Consider the following 24,315-nt stretch of genomic DNA (forward strand, 5'->3'; position numbering starts at 1 on the left):
GGATATTGCTGTTTGCTAGTGCACTGATAAGGTGAATACCGGTTCAAACCCATCCCACCATTTAAACATAATGGGGGTTATTTACTAAGTGTGGAGTGTAGTTTTCTATGTGGGTTTTGATTTCCGACAGATATTTTTCAATGGTATTTACTAATGTTTCCCTAAATTTAGCACGTTTCCCTATGTTTTTCTCTTTTTTCAACTGTTCTGATCTGTTGGGTTTTTCCCAGCTCTAATCCAACACATTTACCGTATTTTTCGCCATATCAGACGCTCCGGCATATAAGACAATTTTAAAGGAGGAAAATCTAGAAAAAAAAGATTCTGAACCAAATACTGTAGTAAAATATTTTATATCCGTATAGTTCCCCCACAATAGTTGGCAGTATAGTTCCCCCACATTGGTAGGCAGCTCCCCCCCCCCCCACAATGGTTGGCAGTATAGTTCCCCCACAATGGTAGGCAGCTCCCGCCCACAGACATACAGCTTCCAGCCATATACAGTGTATATGGCTGGAGGCTGTATGTCTGTGTGCTGCCCCCACAGTGTTCCGGTCACCGCTCCTCTGGCCCGGTGTCACAATCTACTGCTATGGCCTATGGACCATAGCAGTAGGTGCCGGGACCGGAGGAGCGGTGAGCGGAACACTGAAGATTACGCGCCACCGGTCACTCACCAGGCATTACTTGCATCCTTTTTTGGTGAAAAATCCCAAAATTTCATGAAAATTTAGCATTTTTCTAACTTTGAAGCTCTCTACTTGTAAGGAAAATGGATATTCACAATAAATTTTATTTTTCTTCACAAATACAATATGTCCTCGTTATGTTGGCATCATAAAATGGACATATTTTTGCTTTTTGAAAAAAATTTGAGGGCTTCAAATTAGAGCGGCAATTTTCAAAAATGTCATGAAAATTGCTAAATCTGAAGGGACAAATGTTACAGAACTACAACTCCCAGCATGCCTGGGCAATTGAGGCATGCTGAGAGTTGTAGTTTGGCAACATCTGGAGGGCTACCGTTTGGGCACCACTGTAACAGTGGTCTCCAAACTGTGACCCTCCAGATGTTAAAAAACTACAACTCCCAGCATGCCTAGACAGCCTTTGGCTGTCTGGGCATGCTGGGAGTTGCAGTTTGGCCTTCTAGTGGTTGCCACAGTAAAGATCACTTTACTTTCACTTTCATTCCCCCCCCACTCCCACCATCGTTTCCCTACCTGAGCCGGGATCTTTGCAGTCTCCAGCGAAGATCAGCGGTTCCCAGGCATCTTCTCCTCCAGGTTCCGGCCTCCATCTTCTCCCCATGTTCCCTTCGACATCCAGGGGTGCGCAGAACGGGGGGTTGCCAGTTCTGACCAATGGCAGGGGATAGGAGGAGATCGCAGCACTGCGACCTCACTCCTGGCCCTCAGGATGATCGGGGCTGTCACTGACAGCTCCGATCATCCATATTTTCCGGGTGATCGGGTGACCAGAGACCCGATCAGCCCAGAATAGCAGAAAATCGCATGTCTGACTTGACATGCAATTTTCTGCGATCGCCAACATGGGGGGGTCTCAGGACCCCCCTGGGCGATGTGCCGGGGTGCCTGCTGATTTCAGCAGGCATCCCAGTCCGGTCCCCAACCGGCTAGCGGCGGGGACCGGAATTCCCACGGGCGTATGCATACGCCCCACGTCCTTAAAAGACTTGGGATGAAGAGGCGTCCTGAAGAGGTTAATGTGGAAACCTTAGTAAACATGTTCGGATTTTTCAAAACATTCAGGGACACGCCCTGTTTGTCGGGACCATGCCCCTTTCTCCCGTGGCCAGACCCCCTTTTCGGGTTTTTCTTGCAAAATGGAGAGTATGTTTTTTTTGGGTCGCAAATTGTATTGCACATTCCGTGTGACACAAGTTGGGCGCAAAATCCGAGAAAAAAAAAAAAAGAAAGAGTCAGGATCACGTTCGTAAATAACTTCCAATATTTTAATTTTATTATTTACTTAAAGAGTAATTTATTTTTTAGTAGAATTGAAAGACAATCATAAGCTTTATTGTCTTAGTGTCCATGAACACTAGAGAATTTCCGCCTGGAGAAGTTCCATGTAGAGATTCATGGAGAATGAAAGTACTATAGACCAATAGACTGCCAAACACAATCTGAATGTCCACACCCTCTATGTGTACATGCTTACTGAGACAACTGAGGAGACAGGTATTCATCAGACTAAAACCCCAAGCCCCAGTAGTAAGCAAAAACTTGAAGTGGCATGGGGGGGGGGGGATCAAGGAAGGAATGAAGTAAAACGGGGAGGATCAAGGGGGGGAATAAAGCGACATTGGGGGGGGGGGATCAAGGGGAGGAATGGAGGAATTAAATGACACAGGGGGGGATCAAGGGGAGGAATTAAATGACACAGGAAGGTCAAGGGAGAATGAATAGTCACAGGAAGGGGAAGGAAGTTGCATGAGTGATTAAGGGTGGGGGATGAAGTGACACCGGGGGGGGGGGGGTTCAAGGGGGGAATGAAGTGGCACAGGGGGTGATCAAAGGGAAATTAAGTGGAACAGAGGGGAATTAAGGGGTGGAATGAAATGGCAAGGAGGGCGATAAAGGTGGATGATGTGAAACAGGAGGGATCAAGGGGGGGGGATGAAGTGACGCAGGGAGTGATGAAATGGCAAAGGGGGGGATTAAAGGGGAATGAAATGGCAAAAGGGGTTAGTAGCCACATTTTTTATGCTGACACTAGCCTACATGTTCTAGCTATACCTATGTGTTGTGTATTTCATAGGCACATGTAGATTTTCTAGTGATGCTAATGCTTAATAAATAAGCCTTAAAAAAAAGTGCTGAGAAGCCAGAAAGAGCAATCCAGTACAATAGGCAGAAATAGGCAGACCATAGCTGATTACCATGTCAAATGCTGGTGAGCAGACACAAAAGTGTAAGAACTTTAGCAAAACAGCAATTCTATGGCTGATAGGATTGCTCCTCTTCTGCATCTGCTATAGTTGATAGCAGAGGCAGCAGTGTAGCAATCCTATGGCTAGGCAGAGGCAGACTTTTTGTCTCTGTGTACACTGTAACTGAGCCTGTGATCATAGCCCCATCCCTTCCTTCAGTCTGCCTTGGAGTCTCTGTTACTAGGGATGGACTGAGCCTAAAAACAGGCAGTGAAGATTAGGGGACAGAAGGGAGCTTCCTAGTGACTGAAAACTTTACACACATTTTAGTTGAAAAACAGTCAATTTTGAAAGTAAATGGAAGTAAATTGCACTTTAGATCATGCTTACGTATACTATTTAATTGGCATAAATTGTATGAAGAGTTAGTGACCATTTAATCTTTAATATACAATATTTTTTTAATACAATTTAATCTTTTTCACCTATTGGTTACATGAAAAATGTCTCCAATGTTTAAATGAGTTCAGATCCATTTCCTGTCCTTGGCCTTACAATTGGCATTCCACAGCCTGAGCAGAATGTGCTGATTGTTTGCAGGTGCCTCGGTGTGACAGTTAATAGTAGCCCGTGTAAGCAGAGAACATCAAAAATCTCCAGAACCCTGGTTTTAACACACACGCCCCGTCTGATATGTCAGAAGTGTACCACAAAGAATAAGCAGTCTGGAAAATATGCTTTTATTAATGTCCCTATTCAAACTTGTTAAAGTTAGCCAACAATGGCAATGCATTCCTCATAGCTCTCAGGCCTTATTGAGACTTGTGGGCACATGCATTCTTTTATATTCTACCAATAGAAGCCTTACTTTAAGCAGCATTTATAGTACTTTTCTATGGATTTCTGAAGTTATGTTAGTAAATTAGGAGACCCAACACTTCATAGATCACTAGATGCCAATTCCCTGCAAGCAAAGTAATCATGTCCAGATGCGGTGACATAAGGAGAGACAATACACCCTTTTGTGATTGGACCCAGATCAGATTTCAAAAGTGTAAAATCAAAGCTCAAACAACTGTTCCTTTTTAATAAATACCTCATGCATTTCTTCCAAATAATGATGTCTCCCAATGAAAACCCCTTAAAACTACTCGCAGAGACTCAAGGAAATGCATCATATTAGCTAAACTGAAACAATTGATCATAATTTGGGTTTTTGTAGAGTCTTGCTGAGTTAGTGTTTCTGGTGATGAAGCAATATACATAAGGCTATCAGGCTATTGACCATTTTATTACGCACTCTTAACGACTAAGTTTTATTTCCTTTTTATATTGCTTTGCTAGAATAGGATTTTATGGAGATTTTCTGAACAATTAAAGTAGAGAGATGTAGGCAAGGTAATATTAAGGCCATATTGAAAAGGGGTTAATTAGGTTTTATTAACAATTCTTCTATATCAGTACAAGCCAATTCCTATATCGAGAAATGATTGTGCAGGGTAATTAAAAGAAAACTTATCAGTTCTGTTCAACCAATTTTTTTTTGAAAAGCAGGTAAGTATTCTCACCAGTAATTTTGCTATCTCGAACCATGACAGCCCCATGGCAGGGAGGGACTCCAAGGCCTGATTGGAAAGTTCTATATAACCATTAGATTGTGGGTGATAGGTTGAGGAGAAGTACAGCTTGGTACCCAAACCCAATACTTTCACCAGAATTTGGACATAAAATGGCTCCCTCTGCAGGAGACTATTTGCTTGCGTCTCATGGAGTCGAAAGATATCCTCAGCAAACATGATGGCTCTCTCTTGAGCCAAAGGCACACAGTAATACATTTCCAAGAAACGCCTAACTAGACTTTTCAGGAGGAGAAGAGCTTTGGACATGAGCATCTAGGTACCTAACAGAGAGGTGGGACTGGTACATATAGTGCCCAGATAACTATTAGCAGGTATGACTGGCGTAAGTTTACTCTCTTCCTTAAGTGTAGAGGAGAATTGTCGAGACAGGGCATCGACTTGTTAATATCAGCTAAGCTGTCTCGCTGAGAAGTAGTAGTGGAACAGAGAAAGGCTGAGAGAATTCTGACACTTGGTTGCTCCAAAGAACCTAACCCCACAGGAATGGTGTGCTAGCTTTTGATTAACATGGAACCCTAAAACAAAACCCTGAAATTTTAAGGTGGCCTGTTTTAACCCCTTATCTAAGCCTTTCTGAAGAAACTCTACTATAGAGGAAACATTAGGTCTATCTAAATTCACATGAGCCTGACCTGCAAAGTCCAGATAAGCTTTCCAGATTCTGTAATAAATTCTGGACATCACAGACTTCCTACTAGACTGGAGTGATGGCTCCTTTCGAATCAACCTTTCAAAACCTCTGCAGTCAAATGGAGGCTCTTGAAATGTAGGTGCAGGATTGGCTGCTCTAAAAGAACCCATGGGTTTTATTGATAGGGCTCTTAGACAGGAGAAGCAAGCTCTGCAAGCGTCTAGCTCGGCGTTTTTCTTCTTTCTCTGTTTTCTGATCTGGCTGGGGGCCAGCAAAGTTTTCAGTGAGGGGTCTCTCCGATAAGTAGGGCTCGAGCGCTTAGGAAGAGTATTTTATTTTTAGAAACGCATCTTCTTAGATGCGTTTCTAAAAAATAAAAAATACTCTTCCTGAACGCCCAAGCCTTACTTGTCGGCGAGCCCCCTTACTGAAAACTTTGCTGGCCCCCAGCCAGATCAGAAAACAGAAAAACGCCCAGCTAGACGCTTTCGGTAAACCACTTCCTAAGGGAAGCTACAAATGCTTCAAAAGTAGATACCTCTGCTGCAATCAAATAACACACGGACAAACCAAATTTAGCTCCCATACCACTGGAGAAGTATTCCTCAATAAACACCGCCTCACTTGCCAAAGCAGCTACATAATATAGCTCATCCAATGCACTGTCTGTTCACTCCAATATATAGGTCACACGACCCAAGCATTACATTTAAGACTGAACCAACATAGTCTCAATATAAAGAATAAATTCCTTCTTCATGGACTATCCAAACATTGTACCTTTTTCCATACAGACACTCAGATCCAATACGCATCACCCCATTGATTTTGTGCCATACAATACCAACAACAGATTCGAACTCAAACGCTTGGAGACATATTGGATCTATAAGATGTCTACCATCGTCCCGAAAGGGCTGAATTAAATTAGTGAATATAATTATATACTACTGCCCATATGTAATTTGTCTCATCTTAATAAACAAAAAATTATTTTTTACCTTTCGCAATGTATACCACGATTGCCTGCACCTTACCAGGTCCCTCCCATGTGATGCGCATCGGTGAGATGAACCATCTTCTCTGATGCCTAGAGGGCGCTGTCCAATCGGTTCCATAGGTTTTCCTATATTTAGCTCATTTGAACTCAGATACCATTACATTTCTATAATTTTCAATTTTCAGTTGCGATTATAATTTATGTTTATTTTTAAATTGTATGTATTGTTATACTACGCGCACTATTGAAAACATTGTACTATGCTTTTACCCGTTTGCCGTCTGGTGTCACGACCCAGAACTAATTTGGGTCTCTGTGTACTTATGTACCCTTCTTACCATTATGTTCATACCTGACTAAGACCAGTCCGGGCTCGAAACGCCTTATGTTAATTGTTGTTTTATCTTATCTACACAGTAAAACTACACCTGCACTGTCAAGTTTCGTTCTACTTCTTCAAGCGCTCCGATGATGTCCCTGTTTCCCAACCTCTGATGTCTTCTCCATATGCTGAATGAATTGCGGTATTAGATCTTCTATACCAGCGGGACCTGTGTGCGGCTGACCACTTTCTGACATTGCGAATATAGGTGTTGTGCTCTGAGCCCCGGAAGAAGACTGATTGGTGAAACGTTGGGTGAGGGTGGTCTGGTGAACGTGTGTCACTCTGTTACTGGTAACTATTGATTGTATTATTTGTGCAACGTACTGTTCTGCTACGACTTATTTAGTCATTATACATACACCTACCTTTGATATTTACTAGACCACTAGGTCTATTGGGGTTATTCATATTTACCCCTGTATATTTCTCTCTTTACTAATGTCTCTCCTTGGGTTTTTGTGTAGGTGTCCGTGATCTGCCTGGTATAGTCTTACCCACGTTAGCAGCAGTTTTTCCAGACCACTCTTCATTTTCTGTGGCTGTGGAGATGCAGCTGCGTCTGCAACTTATACCTGTCGTTTACTTGATTTTAAATGTATGTAATTGAAGTGGTATTTATATGTTAATAAAATTTAGCAATTTTCATTATGGATCTGTACACGCTTTTTTACTATGTATTTGATGTCATTTTGGCGTAGGATCTACACACTTTTTCAGGGTTTATAGTGTTTACCATTTTGTAAGAGGCAAATCACCCTCCTCTATACCCCCCTACCTGACGATCTTCACCAGGTGCGCACCACCTTGTTTTTTCTATTTTCCTATAAGCTCTGCAAGGAGAAATGATAGCTATTAGGATGACCGCTGCCTCGTCCTCTCAAACATCCCACATGACTTTTGGAATTCATGTCAGATAGCTTTCAGTCCAACTTTTGAAAGGAGACATCCACCGCCAGAGAGTTATCTGATTAAGACATGGAGCAAAAGTTCATCCCCTGACTATTTTCTCTTATAGCGAACCTGTGGCACTCTACAAAGGTGCTGTAATCTTTCGAAAGACGAGAGGGCTTAGACAACACCTCCCCCTAACATAGCTTGTGCTAAAGGGTTAATGCCAAACAACGCCATGATCGCCACTGCCTGAGATTAGAGGAAAGTCCTGGCTGCTCATAGCACCCATTTCTTACTTTCTATGAAGTGCCAGCTTCATAGGTGAATGCTAAATTACATACATACAGTGGGACAAAAAAGTATTTAGTCAACCACCAATTGTGCAAGATCTCCCACTTAAAAAGATGAGAGGGGCTTGTAATTTTCATCATAGGTATACCTCAACTATGAGAGACAATGAGAAAAAAAAATTCATAGAATCACATTGTCTGATTTTTAAAGAATTTATTTGAAAATTATGGTGAAAAATAAGTAATTTGATCAATAAAAAAAGTTAATCTCAATACTTTCTTATATACCCTTTGTTGGCAATGACAGAGGTCAAAAGTTTTCTGTAAGTGTTCACAAGGTTTTCACACACTGTTGCTGGTATGTTGGCCCATTCCTCAGCAGATCTCCTCTAGAGCAGTGATGTTTTGAGGCTGTTGCTCCAAAGGTTTTCTATGGGGTTGAGATCTGGAGACTGGCTAGGCCACTTCCAGGACCTTGAAATGCTTCTTACGAAGCCACTTCTTCATTGCCCAGGCAGTGTGTTTGGGATCACTGTCATGCTGAAAGACCCAGCCATGTTTCATCTTCAATGCCCTTGCTGATAGGAGCTTTTCACTCAAAATCTCACGATACATGGCCCCATTTATTCTTTCAATTACACAGATCATCCTGGTCCCTTAGCAGAAAAACAGCCCCAAAGCATGATGTTTCCACCCCCATGCTTCACAGTAAGAATGGAGTTCTTTGGATCCAAATCAGCATTTTTCTCCTCCAAACACGACAAGTTGAGTTTTTACCAAAAAGTTTTACTTTGGTTTCATCTGACCATATGACATTCTCCCAGTCCTCTTCTGGATCATCCAAATGCTCACTAGCAAACTTCAGACGGGCCTGGACATGTACTGGCTTAAGCAGGGGGACACATCTGGCACTGCATGATTTGAGCTCCTGGCGGCGTAGTGTGTTACCGATTGCCTTTGTTACTTTGGTCCAAGCTCTCTGCAGGTCAGTCACTAGGTCCCCCATGTGGTTCCGGGATTTTTGCTCACCGTTCTTGTGATCATTTTGACACAACAGGGTGAGATCTTGCGTGGAGCCCCAGATCGAGTGAGAATATCAGTTGTCTTGTAGGTCATCCATTTTCTAATAATTGCTCCCAGATAATTTCTTCACACTAAGCTGCTTGCCTATTGCAGATTCAGTCTTCCCAGTCCGGTGTAGGTCTCCAATTTTGTTTCTGGTGTCCTTTGACAGCTCTTTGGTCTTGACCATAGTTGAGTTTGGAGTGTGACTGTTTGAGGTTGTGGACAGATGTCTTTTATACTGAAAAGTTCAAACAGGTAACATTAATACAGGTAATGAGTGGAGGACAGAGGAGACTCTTAAAGAAGTTACAGGTCCGTGTGAGCCAGAAATCTTGCTTGTTTGTAGGTGACCAAATACTTAATTTTCCACCATAATTTACAAATAAATTATTTAAAAATCAGACAAATGTTATTTTATTTTCTCATATCTCTCATAGTTGAGGTATACCTATGATGAAAATTACAGGCCTCTTTTTTTTGTGGGAGAACTTGCACAATTGGTGGCTGACTAAATACTTTTTTTTCCCAACTTCATACACCATATAGTGACCAGGTCAACATCATGAGGATCTGATCTAAGAAGGCTCCCCTCCTTTTGGCCCAAGAGGAGACTACCAATCTGGCTAAGTGAGCCCTGAGATCAGAAGGGGGAACAAGCCCTGAAGAGACATAAGCTAGACTTTTGGCCTGTCTGATCAATTTAGCTAAAGAGTACTTATTGGCTTTTGTCCCCTTATACAGACCAGAAATCTGCACAAATATACTGGGGGATTTCCTAAAACTCTTTGGGAGCATTTAGCATTATGATTTTTGCGAACAAAAACAAAAAGTTGCATAATTTTTGCACAAAGAAGGCCCATATCCGATGGGTAGGCAGAGCTTTGTGATGGGAGCGTGGCCACCCCTGTTCGCAGAATTTACCAGTTTACGCTAGCAAATGTAAATAGTGCTTGAAATCTGGGAGAACGCACAGACAGCCCTGATGTGCAGGCCTCTACATAAATCATGAGTATCCTTTGCCCAATGGGCCTTATAGGTTAAGAATTGGGCAATGGATAAATGTGTTATCTAAATGGGACCCAAGGGTGGGGCACAACCAGAGGCATAACTTGGGTCCTATGTGCCAAATATAAAACTGGTCTCTTATGGGGTCAGATGTGCTTTGGGGCCCCTTAGGCACCAGAGCCCCAGTGTGACTAAAACCTCTACACCTCCTATAGCTACGCCCCTGGGCCAAATTATATCTTGAAAAAGAGGGCATTCCCTGGACCTATCTGGCTTGCTTGCAGTGGACACAATGCTGAAAACAGTTAAGTGGCTGTTTTGCATAGATTAGTAATTATTTATACCTCCTATTAACATTTTCCTGAGATATGCAAACTCTGCAAGATAGCCTAGTTGGCTAGTTTCTGCAACCTGAGCACTGTAATATATCAGACATTTATGTCATATACTGTGGATAGAACAGAAATGTTTAAGATGGAAAAGGCCCTTAAAAGTGCCATTCGGGGATTTTTTTTTTTTATTTGACTATGCTACAGGGGCTGTAACGTTCATGTAGTTCATAATGTTTGAACCTATGTTTCATGGTGGTCTCGCAATTCTTCTGTGATTTTTGCCCCAAGGTTTATTTTTAACCGCATACAAAATTACTGTCATCTCAGGTTTTCCCAGGTTGCAGTGCAGGTTGAGACATTACCTCACTAGTCAAGTGATCAGAGGGAGCCTGTTTTGGCTTCATTGGGTGGAGCGACCACTGGTTGGGAGGAAGATTACTCTGTTTTTGCAACCTGGTCAGAAAACACTGGTCTATTGCATTGAAGACATCACAGGTGTGTTTCAATGGGTGGTGTGACTGATGTGTGGGAGGGAGAAAAGTAACCTCACACTTACAAAGAAGAAATTGTGGGATTTGTAGTTTAAGGGAACAAACTCCAACAGCAAATGGCCAGTTTACGAAAAGAGAGCCACAGCTTTATGATAATCTCACAACATAGCCATTTAGCCCCAAAACAAGCGCAGATCCTTCCTAAGCATGTCCATTACTGTCTGGCAGGTACATACCAAAATTACCTTATGGTGGATAACCCCTCTAATGACAAGTTTGTCCCACATAATACTGTAGGAGAACAAAATTAAAGGGGCACATAAAGACAAACATGAAACATTTTCAGACTTTATTTAAACAAAAATTTTATTCCAATTCTAGCATTTACGTTTATTTTTAGCAGCAACAAAAAGGCACGTTTTAAAAAATTCAAACAAAATTTAGTACAAAATGTCAGTAATTACAACTGATTCTTTAAAAGCTTATTTACCATAGGTTTATGATGGTATAACAATACTTCTTTTATTGACAGTTACTATAGCTAACTAAATAAATGTGCATTTTTATTATAAGACCATCAGATAGACCATTGCAACTCGCAAAACAAAACTGAGGAAACTATTGCCCTATGTTTTTGAAGTGCAATAAAACGGAAGCAACAAAATGTTTAATCCTACTGACAAAGTTGAGCAACTTTACAGATACTTAGTTTTACAGTATATATATATATTTGTTATTTATTATATTTTTCTTCATTCATATATATATAGCTGCTAGTAAACTCTGCTCAATATTCATACTATTCTTGGAAACAGTTATTTAGGACACATGACAGGGCTAATACCATTTCACTCTGTCTACTTTCATGAAGCGACAGTGGGAGATGGCAGCTAGAACGTTGGTCAGTATAGCTACCAAGTACAAAACCTAAAGCAAATCCTATAATTGCTCCTTTTACTAAGTTTAGCGATAATTGTATCTGCAATATCAGCTTCCACTGTTCCTTCCTTTCTAATAGAATAAAATTAGCTGTCCGTAAAATAAAAACAAAATGTACATAAGGTTACTGAAATTCTAATGCAGGTTTAATATGGGAAATTCCACTTTTGAATGACAATTTATTTTGTAAGTGGATATAATAAAATCTATCAGAGTTACAAATACAGGCAGCACATTGTTATAACATAAGAAAGATTTAAAAGTAACACAGAAGGTTTAACTAACAAATATAAATCTCTGGTTACAAATATTGTGTATAATGTCTTTATAAAAATAGACATGGCAGGCAGACAACATCATACACTGGGAAAAAAATAAATAAAGACGGTATGAAGTAACTTACTAAAAGTTTCTGAGTAGCTGCCATCATGATCACTAACCGTGTATGTATGAGATCATTGTGAAGGCCCTGAATGGTTTTCTGCATTGTCCTTTACAAGATGGTAAGAAGATATCAAATCTCTAGTACAGGTGACAGGGTCTTTCCTTCTTACTGACATACTTATTGACATACTTACTTTCTCTAAACCTTTGTAAACATATGCCAGGCAGAAATGTGGATGTTACTTCCATCTTGCACCTTCAAGTGACTAAATAACTTAAAAATGGTCAGAAAGTAGCAAATTTTTCTTCCTTACACGGAATGTGACATACTTGGGTAATATTTGTAAAACAGATGAATGCCATAATGTGCATGTATTCCAAAAACAAATAATAATCGCGTAGATAGAGAGAAGCAGCTCTCAGCTATGGTATTGACAAGTTTTACAATAGTAAAATTGTGTGTATTCACATATCGCACAGACCATAGCTCTGTATCATGATTGGAAGCATAAAATCATGCCCCATCAAAACTTGACAGCAAATCCTTGTGGCTCTGTGTTCATATATGCTGCAAACTATGGTGTTTAGATAAATACATATATGGGAGTGTAATCTGTTTAGCTTTATGGTTACGAAAGATTAAGAAAAAAAAAATGATATAATTGTAAGAAGAAGAATTATTAGTTTATAAAAAAAAACAGTTATTCTATATCATTTTAGCCAGTGTTTTTAACACAGTCAGGAATATAAAATAGTGATACTCAGGTTTGTAGGATAAGATCTCCTTAACCTCTCTTTAAAGTAGACCTGTCAAGAGGTTTTTGGTGTATAAACTAAGGTCATGACCCTATAGTGATTCTGACACAGACTCCATGCATACCTTTGTTTTGATAATTGACCCCTAATGCTTTGAATGGATTTGAAAGTTAGCCTTAAAAGCTCAGGGGATGTTCCCCTGTGCTGCAAAAGCCTGGCAATGTTCATCTCATCCACTTAGCATTGCCTCTCAGAGGAGGATACAAGCAGCCCAAGAGCCATTGCTCACAAGTGGATGGGATGAACTTTACTGGGCTTTTGGGTGGGAGTCAATTGCCCTATATAGCCATAAGCTTTGTTAATACACCAAAAACCTGCTGACTAGTTGGGTTTTCATATCTTAATTATTGGAAAATTCCCAACATATAAAATTTGCATGTATCCATTTGCATATAAGTACATATTTATATAGAAGCAAATACCTATCAAAGTAATATGCACAGAAACTATCTATAAATATACATGTCCTTTAGATAGCAGTAGGAAGTTTCTTTAGTACAATGAACAAGACGGAAGATTTAATTCTTTTGTTCCAGCTTACAATAGAAAAAAAAATATTATAATAAACATTGGTTTCCATTCACTTTTCTTGTGGGGGATATTTTTATATAAATCTGAAAGTAAACAAAGAAGAAGAAAAAATCCCAGCATAACAGTACTAAAAGGGTCCATGACATAATATGTACATGCACCATTATTTGGCTTTCTGCTAGTTTTTTTTTCCAGTCTTTTTGCTCCCTTAGACCTGGAATGTATGCGCTGTAAAGCTACATACGTAGCATCTTCTCTCTGGATTTGTCATACTAAACAAGAGCTTGTCATCCTTAGGGTGTCCTTAATTTATTAGAAATGTATCAACTCACAAAAAGATAAATTAATTTAGTATCAAAGTGGCTGCCTGCTTTATAATGGAGGCAGCCATGTCCAGTTCTTCATCTGTATGCTCGACAGTCACTATCACTCTTATGCTGTAAAATACAAAACAAATAGGTCAGTTACAGCAAGCAAACTTTGTTTACAAACAAATACAAATGAGAGAAAAAAAAAAAAACACTTTTCCTAATAGTACCATATACCAATTGCATTGGTGCTTTAACCCCTTAAGGACCAGGCCAATTTTATTTTTGCGTTTTCGTTTTTTCCTCCTCGCCTTCTAAAATCCATAACTCCTTTATATTTCCATCTACAGACCCATATAAGGTCTAGTTTTTTGTGTGACCAATTGTACTTTGTAAAGTAACCTCTCATTTTACCAGAAAATGTACGGCGAACCCCCCAAAAAAATTTTAGGGAGGAAATTTTAATGAAAACCACAATTTTGCACATTTTGGAGGGTTTTGTTTTCACACTATACACTTTAAGGTAAAAATGACATGTGTTCTTGTGTATGTGTATTCTGTGGGTCAATACGATTAAAATGATACCCATGGCTAGATACTTTTATATGTTTGTGCCGCTTAAAAAATAATCTAAAACTTTTTGTACAAAATCAGTAATCTAAAATCGCCCTATTTTGACCACCTATAACTTTTTCATTTTTCCATATATATGGCGGTGTGAGAGCTAATTTTTTGCAGCGTCATCTGTACTTTTTATCGATTCCACATTTGCATATTTAAAACTTTTAGATCATTTTCTATAAATTTTTTTTTATAAAATGTGACAAAAAAGCAGCATTTTTTTTAAATTTTTTACATTTACACCATTCACCATACGGGATCATTAACATTATATTTTGATAGTTTGGAAATTTACGCACGCGGCGATACCAAATAGGTTTATTAAAAAAATTATTTTTAAATTACGCTTTTTGGGGGTAAAATGGGAAAAACTGACAATTTTCATTTTTATTGGGGGAGGGGATTTTTCACCTTTTTCAACTTTTTTATTTTATTTTTTTTTTACACTTTTTATGCCCCCATAGGGGACTATCTATAGCAATCCTTTGATTGCTAATACTGTTCAGTGCCATGTATAGGAAATAGCACTGATCAGTATTATCGGTGATCTTCTGCTCTGGTCTGCTCAATCTCAGAGCAGAAGACCCCGGGAGACAGCCGGAGACAGGTGAGGGGACCTCCGGCCGCCATGCTCCGTACCGCATCTGAGGGGTCAATGGCAGACATCTGCGCAATGGCGGATGTTGGCCATTACCGACGGGTCCTGGACCTGCCGTGTATGACGCGAGCACCGTTCCGATGCTCGCGGTTATACACAGGATGTAAATGTACGTCCTGGTGCGCGAAGTACCGCCAAACCAGGACGTACATTTACGTCTGTGGTCGTTAAGGGGTTAAGATAACCAAAACATTGTAAGAGGGAAGAAGAGTGGTCAGATACATCCTTCAAAAAATTATAGTTTTTTTTAAAATTATTAAAATTCTTACCATTGTATAATTTCCATTATAAAGAGAAGCTTAAAAGCTTACAGCATACAGCTTTATTGATTTTAATAAGTATATAATAACCAGTACACTCATGGGCAACCCACTAGTGGTCATTGCAGACTGACAGAATATTTGTATTTATGCACCCTGCTATTTGTTTGTGGACCTGTTCTTGGCTTAACCAATATGCCATATCACTTACAAGACTCCTATAAAATGACATTCTGTAAACTGTACTATGAATATATGATGCGGGTAAAGACATCAGTGATATTACACTAAGAAAAGCTAACATACAACAAAAGAGATCCTGCTATTAAAGATTTTCAAAAGGAACATATAGAGTTACTGACCTTGGTGGTGGGAGATTTTTCTCCTCTTTTTCCAAATAACGTGCTTGAGTTAATGCAATTTTCCTATTCATGCACTGGAACATGAATAAATTGGGTTTAATATAAGGCCCAGATGTTGTGCGCTTAGTTATACCAAACCTACAACTGCTAGGACTAAAATCTCTGCTATGCTGCTACCATAGACCTCCAATAATCAGCAGCTAACAGAGGCAACCAGGGCATGGACTACAGTGTTTGTGAAAAGTTACATGCAGAAAACACAGATTATCTAAAGACAAACAGCATGTTGCTTTTCATAACTAGAGTGTAGGAAGTCAATTACAAGCAAATGTTATAAAGCTTTGAAATGTGCATATGCCATCACTGTCTGGCAAAGGTATACCCCCACACACACACAAAATACACGTTTAGCTGACATCTACCAACAGCTCTTCATAAACATGGTTTATTTCATTGGGCAGAAGAGGACACTTTGGCAGTTCTCTGATGTGGAAAGAAAGAACTTTCCTTTTTCCAACATCTGCTATTGAGGGTCTGTGCAGAGTCCTCTCATGCACGTTAGAAACTGTCCAACCTTGTGAAAACTGGTAGGTCAACCTACTTGTGATCTAATATGTATTGCCAGTCCAGGAAATATACCACATGATATAGGAATGTAAGGAAGGCCAAATAATTAGTAAACTGTCTAGAAAGATAGATTATTAGGCATAGACCTAAGCAAAAATCTATTCTCTGTACAGGTAGGGTCTGGAACTAGATTTGAGAGTTAAAACAGATTAGGAGATTGTATTGTGTCCCAAAGACACCCTGGGACAATTGGCTAACCATTGTCCATTGTAGCCTCCATGATGGTAACTGATAAACACTGCAATTTATGAGGGCCTGGTATTTAGCCCTTGGATTACTAGCCAAGGACAGGAATGAACAGAAGACCCACTTGTCAGAATATAATACCAATTCACAAAAATACCATTGAGTCCAAAAGTTCCTGCACACCCTATCCCAAATCCTGATCAAATAGTCCTGGGGAAAAGTTTGAGAGAGCAGCTGCCATTTCCGCTCATGCATCTGAAAGTAGCTTTCCTGAGAACCATCCAAGAAAACCGTTCATAATTATGCATCCACTAGTTTTTCCAGCTATGTTTTTAGGGAGATGTCTAGAAATAGCAGTGGTGCCAAATTTGAAAAAGGCTTATGAAGAAAGGTTTGGGGGTGGGGTGGGGGGGATTGGGGGTGTCAAAGGTCCTCTTATAAGCTCCTGTCCCACATGTCCAATGGGGCAGAATTAAAGTTCTCCTGTGAAATCCTCCTGGTGCAGGGGTGGAGCAGGTGTAGGGTAGAGGGGTATTCAACTTTAATTCCTTGTTTATAAAATTTTAGGATTTATCCAAGATCATGCCATAACTTAAAGAGGAGGACAAAAAAAAGGTTCAGATTACACTTCAGTTTGCTGTGCCAATTTGAGTGTAAAATCATAACACTGGTCTCTAAGGAAAGGGTCAAGGAGAACACTGCTGGGTCTGGCAATGATTACTGTCATTTATTATACAGTACTATATGTTTTCAGCTATTTGCAGCACTTACGTGATCTACTATCTCTTGTAGCAGTTTTGTGTCTTTTTCCCGACATCCAGTGCTTTTTTCTAACTGCAGATGAAAGGCAGCTGAGAAGTTCTCACCGACAACCTTTAAACCTTCAAAACTACATAAACAAATACAAAATGTGTTGAAGACAAAATATAAAACAATCTCATAGTAAGGACAAGAAAACAACTAGTGGAAAAAGTCCTTTCTCTTTTTCAGAAAGGTTGTACTCACTGGCTAAGACATATTGACTATGTACATATTGATTTCATAAGCTACAAAATATTTTAACAGTGTACAATTACTATAAGAACAATAATATATTGATTGACACATATTTCCAGAAATAATCATACAAGGTGCACATTCAGGAGTCAGGAGATGCTGACATACTAGTACCATGTAAGCATATAGTGCTAGAATGATCAACATCAATCCTTTACCTAATTACCAGGCTTCTCCTCATTGTCTCATTGATAACTTATCATTCTTGTATAATGGTGGTTCATCTATGCACAGTATACACTACCAAGCACTAGTCATGGATTCTAAGATTATCAGTTGCACCTTCATATCCATTAGTATTTTATACATAAAGTCCTTTGAGATATTCGGTTTCTGTTTTCAGGGAAACTGGCAGCCGGTTTACCCACAATAAACTGGGTTATGGTGCAGGTGAACCTGAGTACAATGTTGTATTACTTACAAAAATGTGTCCAGCTGTTTCAGGCTCAGTTGCCAGTATGTAAATATATCCCTTTGAACAATAGAGGCTGAAGCTGGCTTGCCGAGCTTCCCTGCCTCCTCCCTCTGTGCTCTCATATGCCCGCTCATCTCCTGCATATGCATAAATCTTCACTCTCTCGTCCTAATGACTACAAGGGCGCTCACGTGGGCATAGATTCTCACATCATTAGGGACGCCCTGATTCCAGAGCTACAAGGGAGCGGAGAGTTAAAGTGTCTTTATACATTTTTCAAGTTGTTACACAGGTGTTTAGACAGTTCTTTGCTGCTCCCCATGGCTCTGTATTTAACCTGCTCAGTGCATTTTCGAGAGCTAACAAATTCATTGGCTCCGACTTATCAAAATGTGTGATAGAAAAACTGAGGAGAATTTGCCTACAGCAACCAATCACTGCTCAGCTTTCACTGTACCAGAACTTGTTAGTACAGGAAAGCTGAACCTGTGCATGTCACCTTGTGTGTCTGTAAAAAGACCTAACATTCAAGAGTATGTAAACTTTTGATCAGGGTCATTTGGGTGATTTCACATTACATCATCAATTTTTTGTTAAAAAAGGAGCAAAACAGCTGTGACAATAAATCGATTCATCTAACCATTATCCTGTTATACAAGACAGTTTTTGGCATGATCAGTAATTTTCTAAATTAACGCCAATATTTAAAAAGATTTCTGTATGGTTTGCAAACTTTTAAGGCCAACTATACATCTAGAAGAAATGTTATGACTTGCTGCCCAAGGAATTCACTAAAAATGCATTTATACAGATCATCTTTTCTCGAAACACTACACACATTACTAGGATACATTTTTGTACAATGTCCTGTTTAAGCATGTGACATTTAAAGGGGTACTCCGCTGTCTAGCGTTTGGAACAAGCTGTTCCGAACGATGGAGCCGGCAGCTCGTGATGTCATAGCCCCGCCCCTCATGATGTCATGCGCTGCCCCCTCAATGCAAGGCTATATAGACTTGCATTGAGGGGGCGGGGTGTGACATCATGAGGAGGCAGAGCTATGACCTCAAGAGCTGCCGACGCTGGCTCCAGTGTTCGGAACAGTTTGTTCCAAACACTGAGCAGCGGAGTACCCCTTTAATTGTAGCAATGTCTCGTACAGTCTGTGATTGGCTGAGATGGCAGTACCTACTGAGGTGGCTCATCTTAGAAGCAGTGACAATCGGGGAGAAAATGACGTCAGACCAGCAGCTGCAGGGAATGGGGAGAGGTGATATGACCCTCAAAACACTTTTTAATGCCCTTCAACAACTTCTTTAAATAAGCACTGTCAATCCATGAAAAGTTTTGATTGGTCGATGTCCGTTCAGACTCCGACCAATCGCTAGATAGAGCCGGCATAAGTGCGCACTAACCACGTTTTCTCCTCTTTACCACATGACAGAAGGTCACATAATGCAAATCTAAGGTCCATCTTGGTCCCACAGACAGAGAGAAGGGAGAGAAGCGCTCATCTGCGCACTTCTACCCCAGCTCATTCTAGCTATTGGACAGGGTCCGAACACTCAGACTATGACCAATCAAAACTTTTTTTTATTAGTGACAGGTACACTAATAAGTAAAAAAAAATAAAACCATACATGACCATAGCAACACTGACTACCTATTTGAATGAATTGTGCTCTTTGTGTACCTGTTGCATTTTTACAGAAATTTTGCATAAAGTCAACAATACAGACAGTATGGTCAAGGAAAGGGGGGGGGGGGATTGGGGTTGGGCGGTGGTGATTGAGGGGGGAAAAAGAAAAGAAATTCGATACATACCCTTGCAAAGCTTTATGAATTCGTTGGCATTTTTCTTTTAAAGTGAAGAATATTTCTATATCAGTAAATAAATACATAAAATAAAAATTATTGATAATTATTAACACGGAAAAAATCATGAACACTTAACCCCTTTCTGCAACGTACATAGATAAACCGCATGGTTGTCAGTGTCTTAACCCATCAAGCCTTACACTGACGCCAAGCAGTGCATTCTGAAGAGAGTGCAGGAGCTGCACTTAATAAATAAACTATAAGTGACTGCTGCTTTCAGCAGTGGCATTCACAGTCAATGACTGAAGACAGTGATGATGTCATTTAACCCCTTAAGTGCTGTAATCAATATCGATCAATGTAGGACAGGGCAGACAATGCCAGATTGAAACCTGTGCATATTGCAGGATGTCGATCTGTTTCTATAGAAGCAAAAGGCCTTCAATATTTCTCCATGTCTGCGACAGGAAAATCTACTATGCAGTCTGCAGAGTGCAGATCTCACCAAAGGGCTTAACCCCTTAACGACCAAGGATGTAAATGTACGTCCTAATGCGGCGGTATTTTGCGCACCAGGACGTTCATTTACGTCCTGTACATGACCGCGAGCATCGGAGCCATGCACGGGTCATGTTCGGCAGGTCCTGGCTGCTGATAGCAGCCATTAACCTCTCAGATGCCATGATCAATTACAGATCACCTGCGGCAGCGCGGCTACATTTTATGCTGATCAGAAGTCCAAAATTGCTGCTTTTTTGTCACATTTTATTGAAAAAAAAATTATTAAAAAATTAATAAAAAAAAGTTTAATATACACAAATGTGGAATCAAAAAAATGTACAGATCACTGTGCAAAAAAATGAGCCTTCAGATCGCTGCTTATACAGAAAAAATAAAAAGTTATAGGTCGTCAAAATAGAGAGATTTTAAACGTACTAATTTGCTTAAAAAGTTAGAGATTTTTATTTATTTATTTTTTTTTTAAGTACAACAATAATAGAAAAGTATATAATCATGGGTATCATTTTAATCGTATGGACCCACAGAATAAAGATCACATTTTTAAAAATAAATTGCTCAGCATAAAAACGAAACATTCCAAAAACTGCAAAATTGTGGTTTTCTTTTTAATTTCTCCACACAAATATTATTTTTTTTGGTTGCGCCATACATTTTATGGTAAAATGAGTGATGTCATTATAAAGGACAACTGGTCACGCAAAAAACAAGCCCTTATACTCATCTGTGGATGAAAATATAAAAGAGTTACGATTCTTAGAAGGCGAGGAGGAAAAAAGACAAAAATGCAAAAATAAAATGGGCCTGGTCCGTAAGGCCAAAATTGGCTTGGTCCTTAAGGGGTTAGAGAGTTTAAAAAAAGAAAAAAAAAAGTTTTTTTTTGCTTTTGTGTGGGGAGATTCAAATATTTTTATTGATTGGGGGGGGGGGAGCACCAATAATAATTCAAATCACCCTTCTTTCCCCATTTAAAAATAATAATAATAATATTTAGTAGCATCACGTGAGCAAACTGTCCAAACTGAAAATATATAACATTATTGATCCAAAAAAAACAAAAAGGGGTTGTCTATGAAGAAACCCAGTACTCTGGTGGAAAACATTTTTTTTTTTAATCAACTGGTGCAAGGAAGTTAAACAGATTTGTAATTTACTTCTATTAAAAAATCTTTACCCTTCCAGTACTTTTTAGCAGCTGTATGGTACAGAGAAAATGCTTTTCTTTTTTTAATTAACCCCTTCCCGACATAGATGTAAGTCATGGGTCGGCTCCCATTCTATAACGTGGGGCCACGGCGTGGCCCCGCGTCATAGCAGGTCGGGCCCGGCACCTAGGAATGGCCGGAACCCGTGGCTAATAGCGTGCGGCAGTGATCGCGGTGCCGCGCGCTATTAACCCTTTAGACACGGCGTTCATAGTTGAACGCCACGTCTAAAGTGAAAGTAAACTAATGCCGGTTAGCTCAGGGAGCTGTTCGGGATCGCCGCGGCGAAATCGTGGCATCCCGAACAGCTTACATGATAGCCGGAGGATCCCTACCTGTCTCCATGCTGTCCGATCGCCGAATGACTGCTCAGTGTCTGAGATCCAGGCATGAGCAGTCAAGCGGCAGAATCATTGATCACTCGTTTCCTATGAGAAACCAGTGATCAATGATAAAGATCAGTGTGTGCAGTGTTATAGGTCCCTATGGGAGCTATAACACAGCAAAAAAAAAAGTGAATAAAGATCATTTAACACCTAATAAAAGTTTGAATCACCCCCCTTTTCCCATTTAAAAAAAAACTGTAAAAAAATAAATAAAATAAACATATGTGGTATCATCGCGTGCGGAAATGTCCGAATTATAAAAATATATCATTAATTAAACCATACGGTCAATGGCGTACGCGCAAAAAAATTCCAAAGTCCCAAAAAGCGTATTTTTGGTCACTTTTTATATCATGAAAAAATGAATAAAAAGTGATCAAAAAGTCAGAACAATACAAAAATGGTACCGCTAAAAAGTTCAGATCACGACGCAAAAAAGTTACAAAATTGTGTTTTTCTTCAATTTTGTGGCACAATGATTTTTTTTTCCATTTCTCTGTAGATTATTGGGTAAAATGACTGATGTCATTACAAAGTAGAATTGGTGGCGCAAAAAAAAAGCCATCATATGGATTTTTAGGTGCAAAATTGGAAGAATTATGGTTTTTTAAAGGTAAGGAGGAAAAAACGAAAATGCAAAAACGGAAAAACCCTGGGTCATGAAGGGGTTAATTTTTTGTCTTGTCCTCAGTGCTCTCTGATGACACCTGATACCCGTATCAGGAACTGTCCAGAGCAGGATAAAATCCCCATAGCAAACCTATGCTGCTCTGGACAGTTCCTGAACGGGCAATCAGGTGTAAGCAGAGAGCACTGTGGACAAGACAAAAGAAATTCAAAAAGAAAAGATTTTCCTCTGTAACATACAGCTGCTTAGAGGTACTGGAAAGGTAAAGATTTTTTTTTTATAGAATTTATAAATCTGTTTAACTTTCTGGCGCCAGATGATTTAAAAAAAATATATATATATATTTTTTTCCACCGGAGTACCCCTTTAACTTCTCCCCTATCCACAATTAGCTGAGTTGCATGGGGTCCGACCACTGGGACCCCCCCCCACCCCCGCAATCTCTGGGACTGGTCCCCAGTTCTAAATGAGGAGCATGTTGTCTACTGGTAGATGGCATGCGCTCTATTTATTTCTATGGGAGCACTGATGATGCCTGAGGGCTGTACTCTGGTCTTTTCGGCTCTCCCATAAAAATTAATGGAATGCATGCCGCCTGCAGCACGAACTTCTCATTGAGCGCCGGGTCCCATCCCAGTGAACGCAGGGGATGCCAGTTGTTGGACCCCCAACGATCATCGACCACTATCCTGTGGATAGGGGCCAAGCAAATTTTTGCCAAAGTTCTTCTTTAATGCAAACTGTCTGCTCTGTTGTCTTTAGCTGAACGTCCTGTCTGGTGTAAATCCTTCCATGGACTTCCAGTTCCTGTGTACAGGACACTCTAGCTGTAAATTCAGCCAACTTCTTTCCACTATGTGCAGGGATGTGGAAATCCTATCGCCCGACGCCCAGGACATGTAGTTCCGGGCGACAGGCAGGTGTATTTTTCATTGATGTAGCCCTGTATCGGGCAAGCAGGGCCGAACACACTATATATTTTATATCACGTACGGTAAATGGCGTTAACGTGATAAAAATAAAAATAAAAATAAATCACAGTATTGCGTTTATGTTTATAACATCATATCCCAGAATAAATGAAGTAAAAAAGTGTTCAAAAAGTCCGATCAATACCAAAATGGTACAGATACAAACAGCATATTACGGCCCCAAAAATGAGCCCTCATACAGCCCAGTATATGGAAAAATTATGTTATAGGGGTCAGGAATTAAAAAAAAAATTTAAAAAGTATTAAAAATGTTTTTATTAAAACATGACAGAAACTAAACAAATTTGATATTGCTATAATCAGACCGACCTAAAGTATCAAAATATGCAAGTTTGACCACAAGTTGAATGGCAAAAAAAAAAGAAAAACCCCAAATTTGCATTTTTTTCAATTTCACCTCAATTTTTGTTTCAGAGCATAAGTAATGGAAAAATGAAAGGTGTCATTACAAAGTATACTTGCCCCCGCAAAAAAACAACCTCATATGGGTCTGTAGATGGAAAAATAAGAGTTATGGCTATTATAGGACGAGGAGGAAAAAAAACTAAAGTGCAGAAACTAATAAAGCCCTTATTTACATACTATTTTGGTTGAAATTATTTTATCTACCAGGACAAGTGGATTTTCTTGTAGGACAACTAGATTGTGTTCCACTTTAGTCCCTTAGACAAGTATTTTTTTTTTTTTACGTTTCCACACCCCTGATGCGAGATAGTATTGGCTTCATTCTCATCTGGGGTCCTGTACAATGTAACAGGAAGTACATTTCAGGATGTACAACCAATAGGATAATGGGCTGAAGGAAACAGAGCAGACTGTTTGCATGAAAAGCACAGGGAATTTTGTTGTATTTACTGGTTTGCTCAAAAACTGTAAACTCTATTCTAATACGGTACTGGACAAAGGTCATAGTATTACAAAAATACATTTCTTTTTTGTCGATTAATGAATAGATTTTAAAATTTCCACCTTGACTTT

The 24,315-nt window shown here is 39.6% G+C and overlaps 1 protein-coding gene and 1 long non-coding RNA gene across 2 annotated transcripts in view; one reads left to right on the forward strand and one right to left on the reverse strand.

Annotated features, from left to right (window-relative positions):
• The window catches only part of LOC130308323 (uncharacterized), an 86,023-nt gene extending 78,856 nt beyond the window's left edge, over positions 1-7,167 (forward strand). Inside the window, exons 2-3 of the long non-coding RNA XR_008857311.1 lie at positions 6,585-6,804; positions 7,017-7,167. This is a non-coding gene — a long non-coding RNA (uncharacterized LOC130308323). The remainder of the gene's footprint in view (positions 1-6,584; positions 6,805-7,016) is intronic.
• Positions 7,168-10,972: 3,805 nt separating this feature from the next.
• Positions 10,973-24,315, reverse strand: part of SPTLC1 (serine palmitoyltransferase long chain base subunit 1) — an 82,932-nt gene continuing 69,589 nt past the window's right edge. The window contains exons 12-15 of the mRNA XM_056525696.1: positions 19,614-19,668; positions 17,090-17,207; positions 15,506-15,579; positions 10,973-13,733 (exon numbers count right to left, since the gene is read on the reverse strand). Of these exons, the coding sequence (XP_056381671.1) occupies positions 13,640-13,733; positions 15,506-15,579; positions 17,090-17,207; positions 19,614-19,668 (341 nt within the window). The 3' untranslated portion in view covers positions 10,973-13,639. The remainder of the gene's footprint in view (positions 13,734-15,505; positions 15,580-17,089; positions 17,208-19,613; positions 19,669-24,315) is intronic.

This window comes from Hyla sarda, chromosome 1 (assembly GCF_029499605.1).
Source record: "Hyla sarda isolate aHylSar1 chromosome 1, aHylSar1.hap1, whole genome shotgun sequence".
Classification (NCBI taxonomy): domain Eukaryota; kingdom Metazoa; phylum Chordata; class Amphibia; order Anura; family Hylidae; genus Hyla; species Hyla sarda.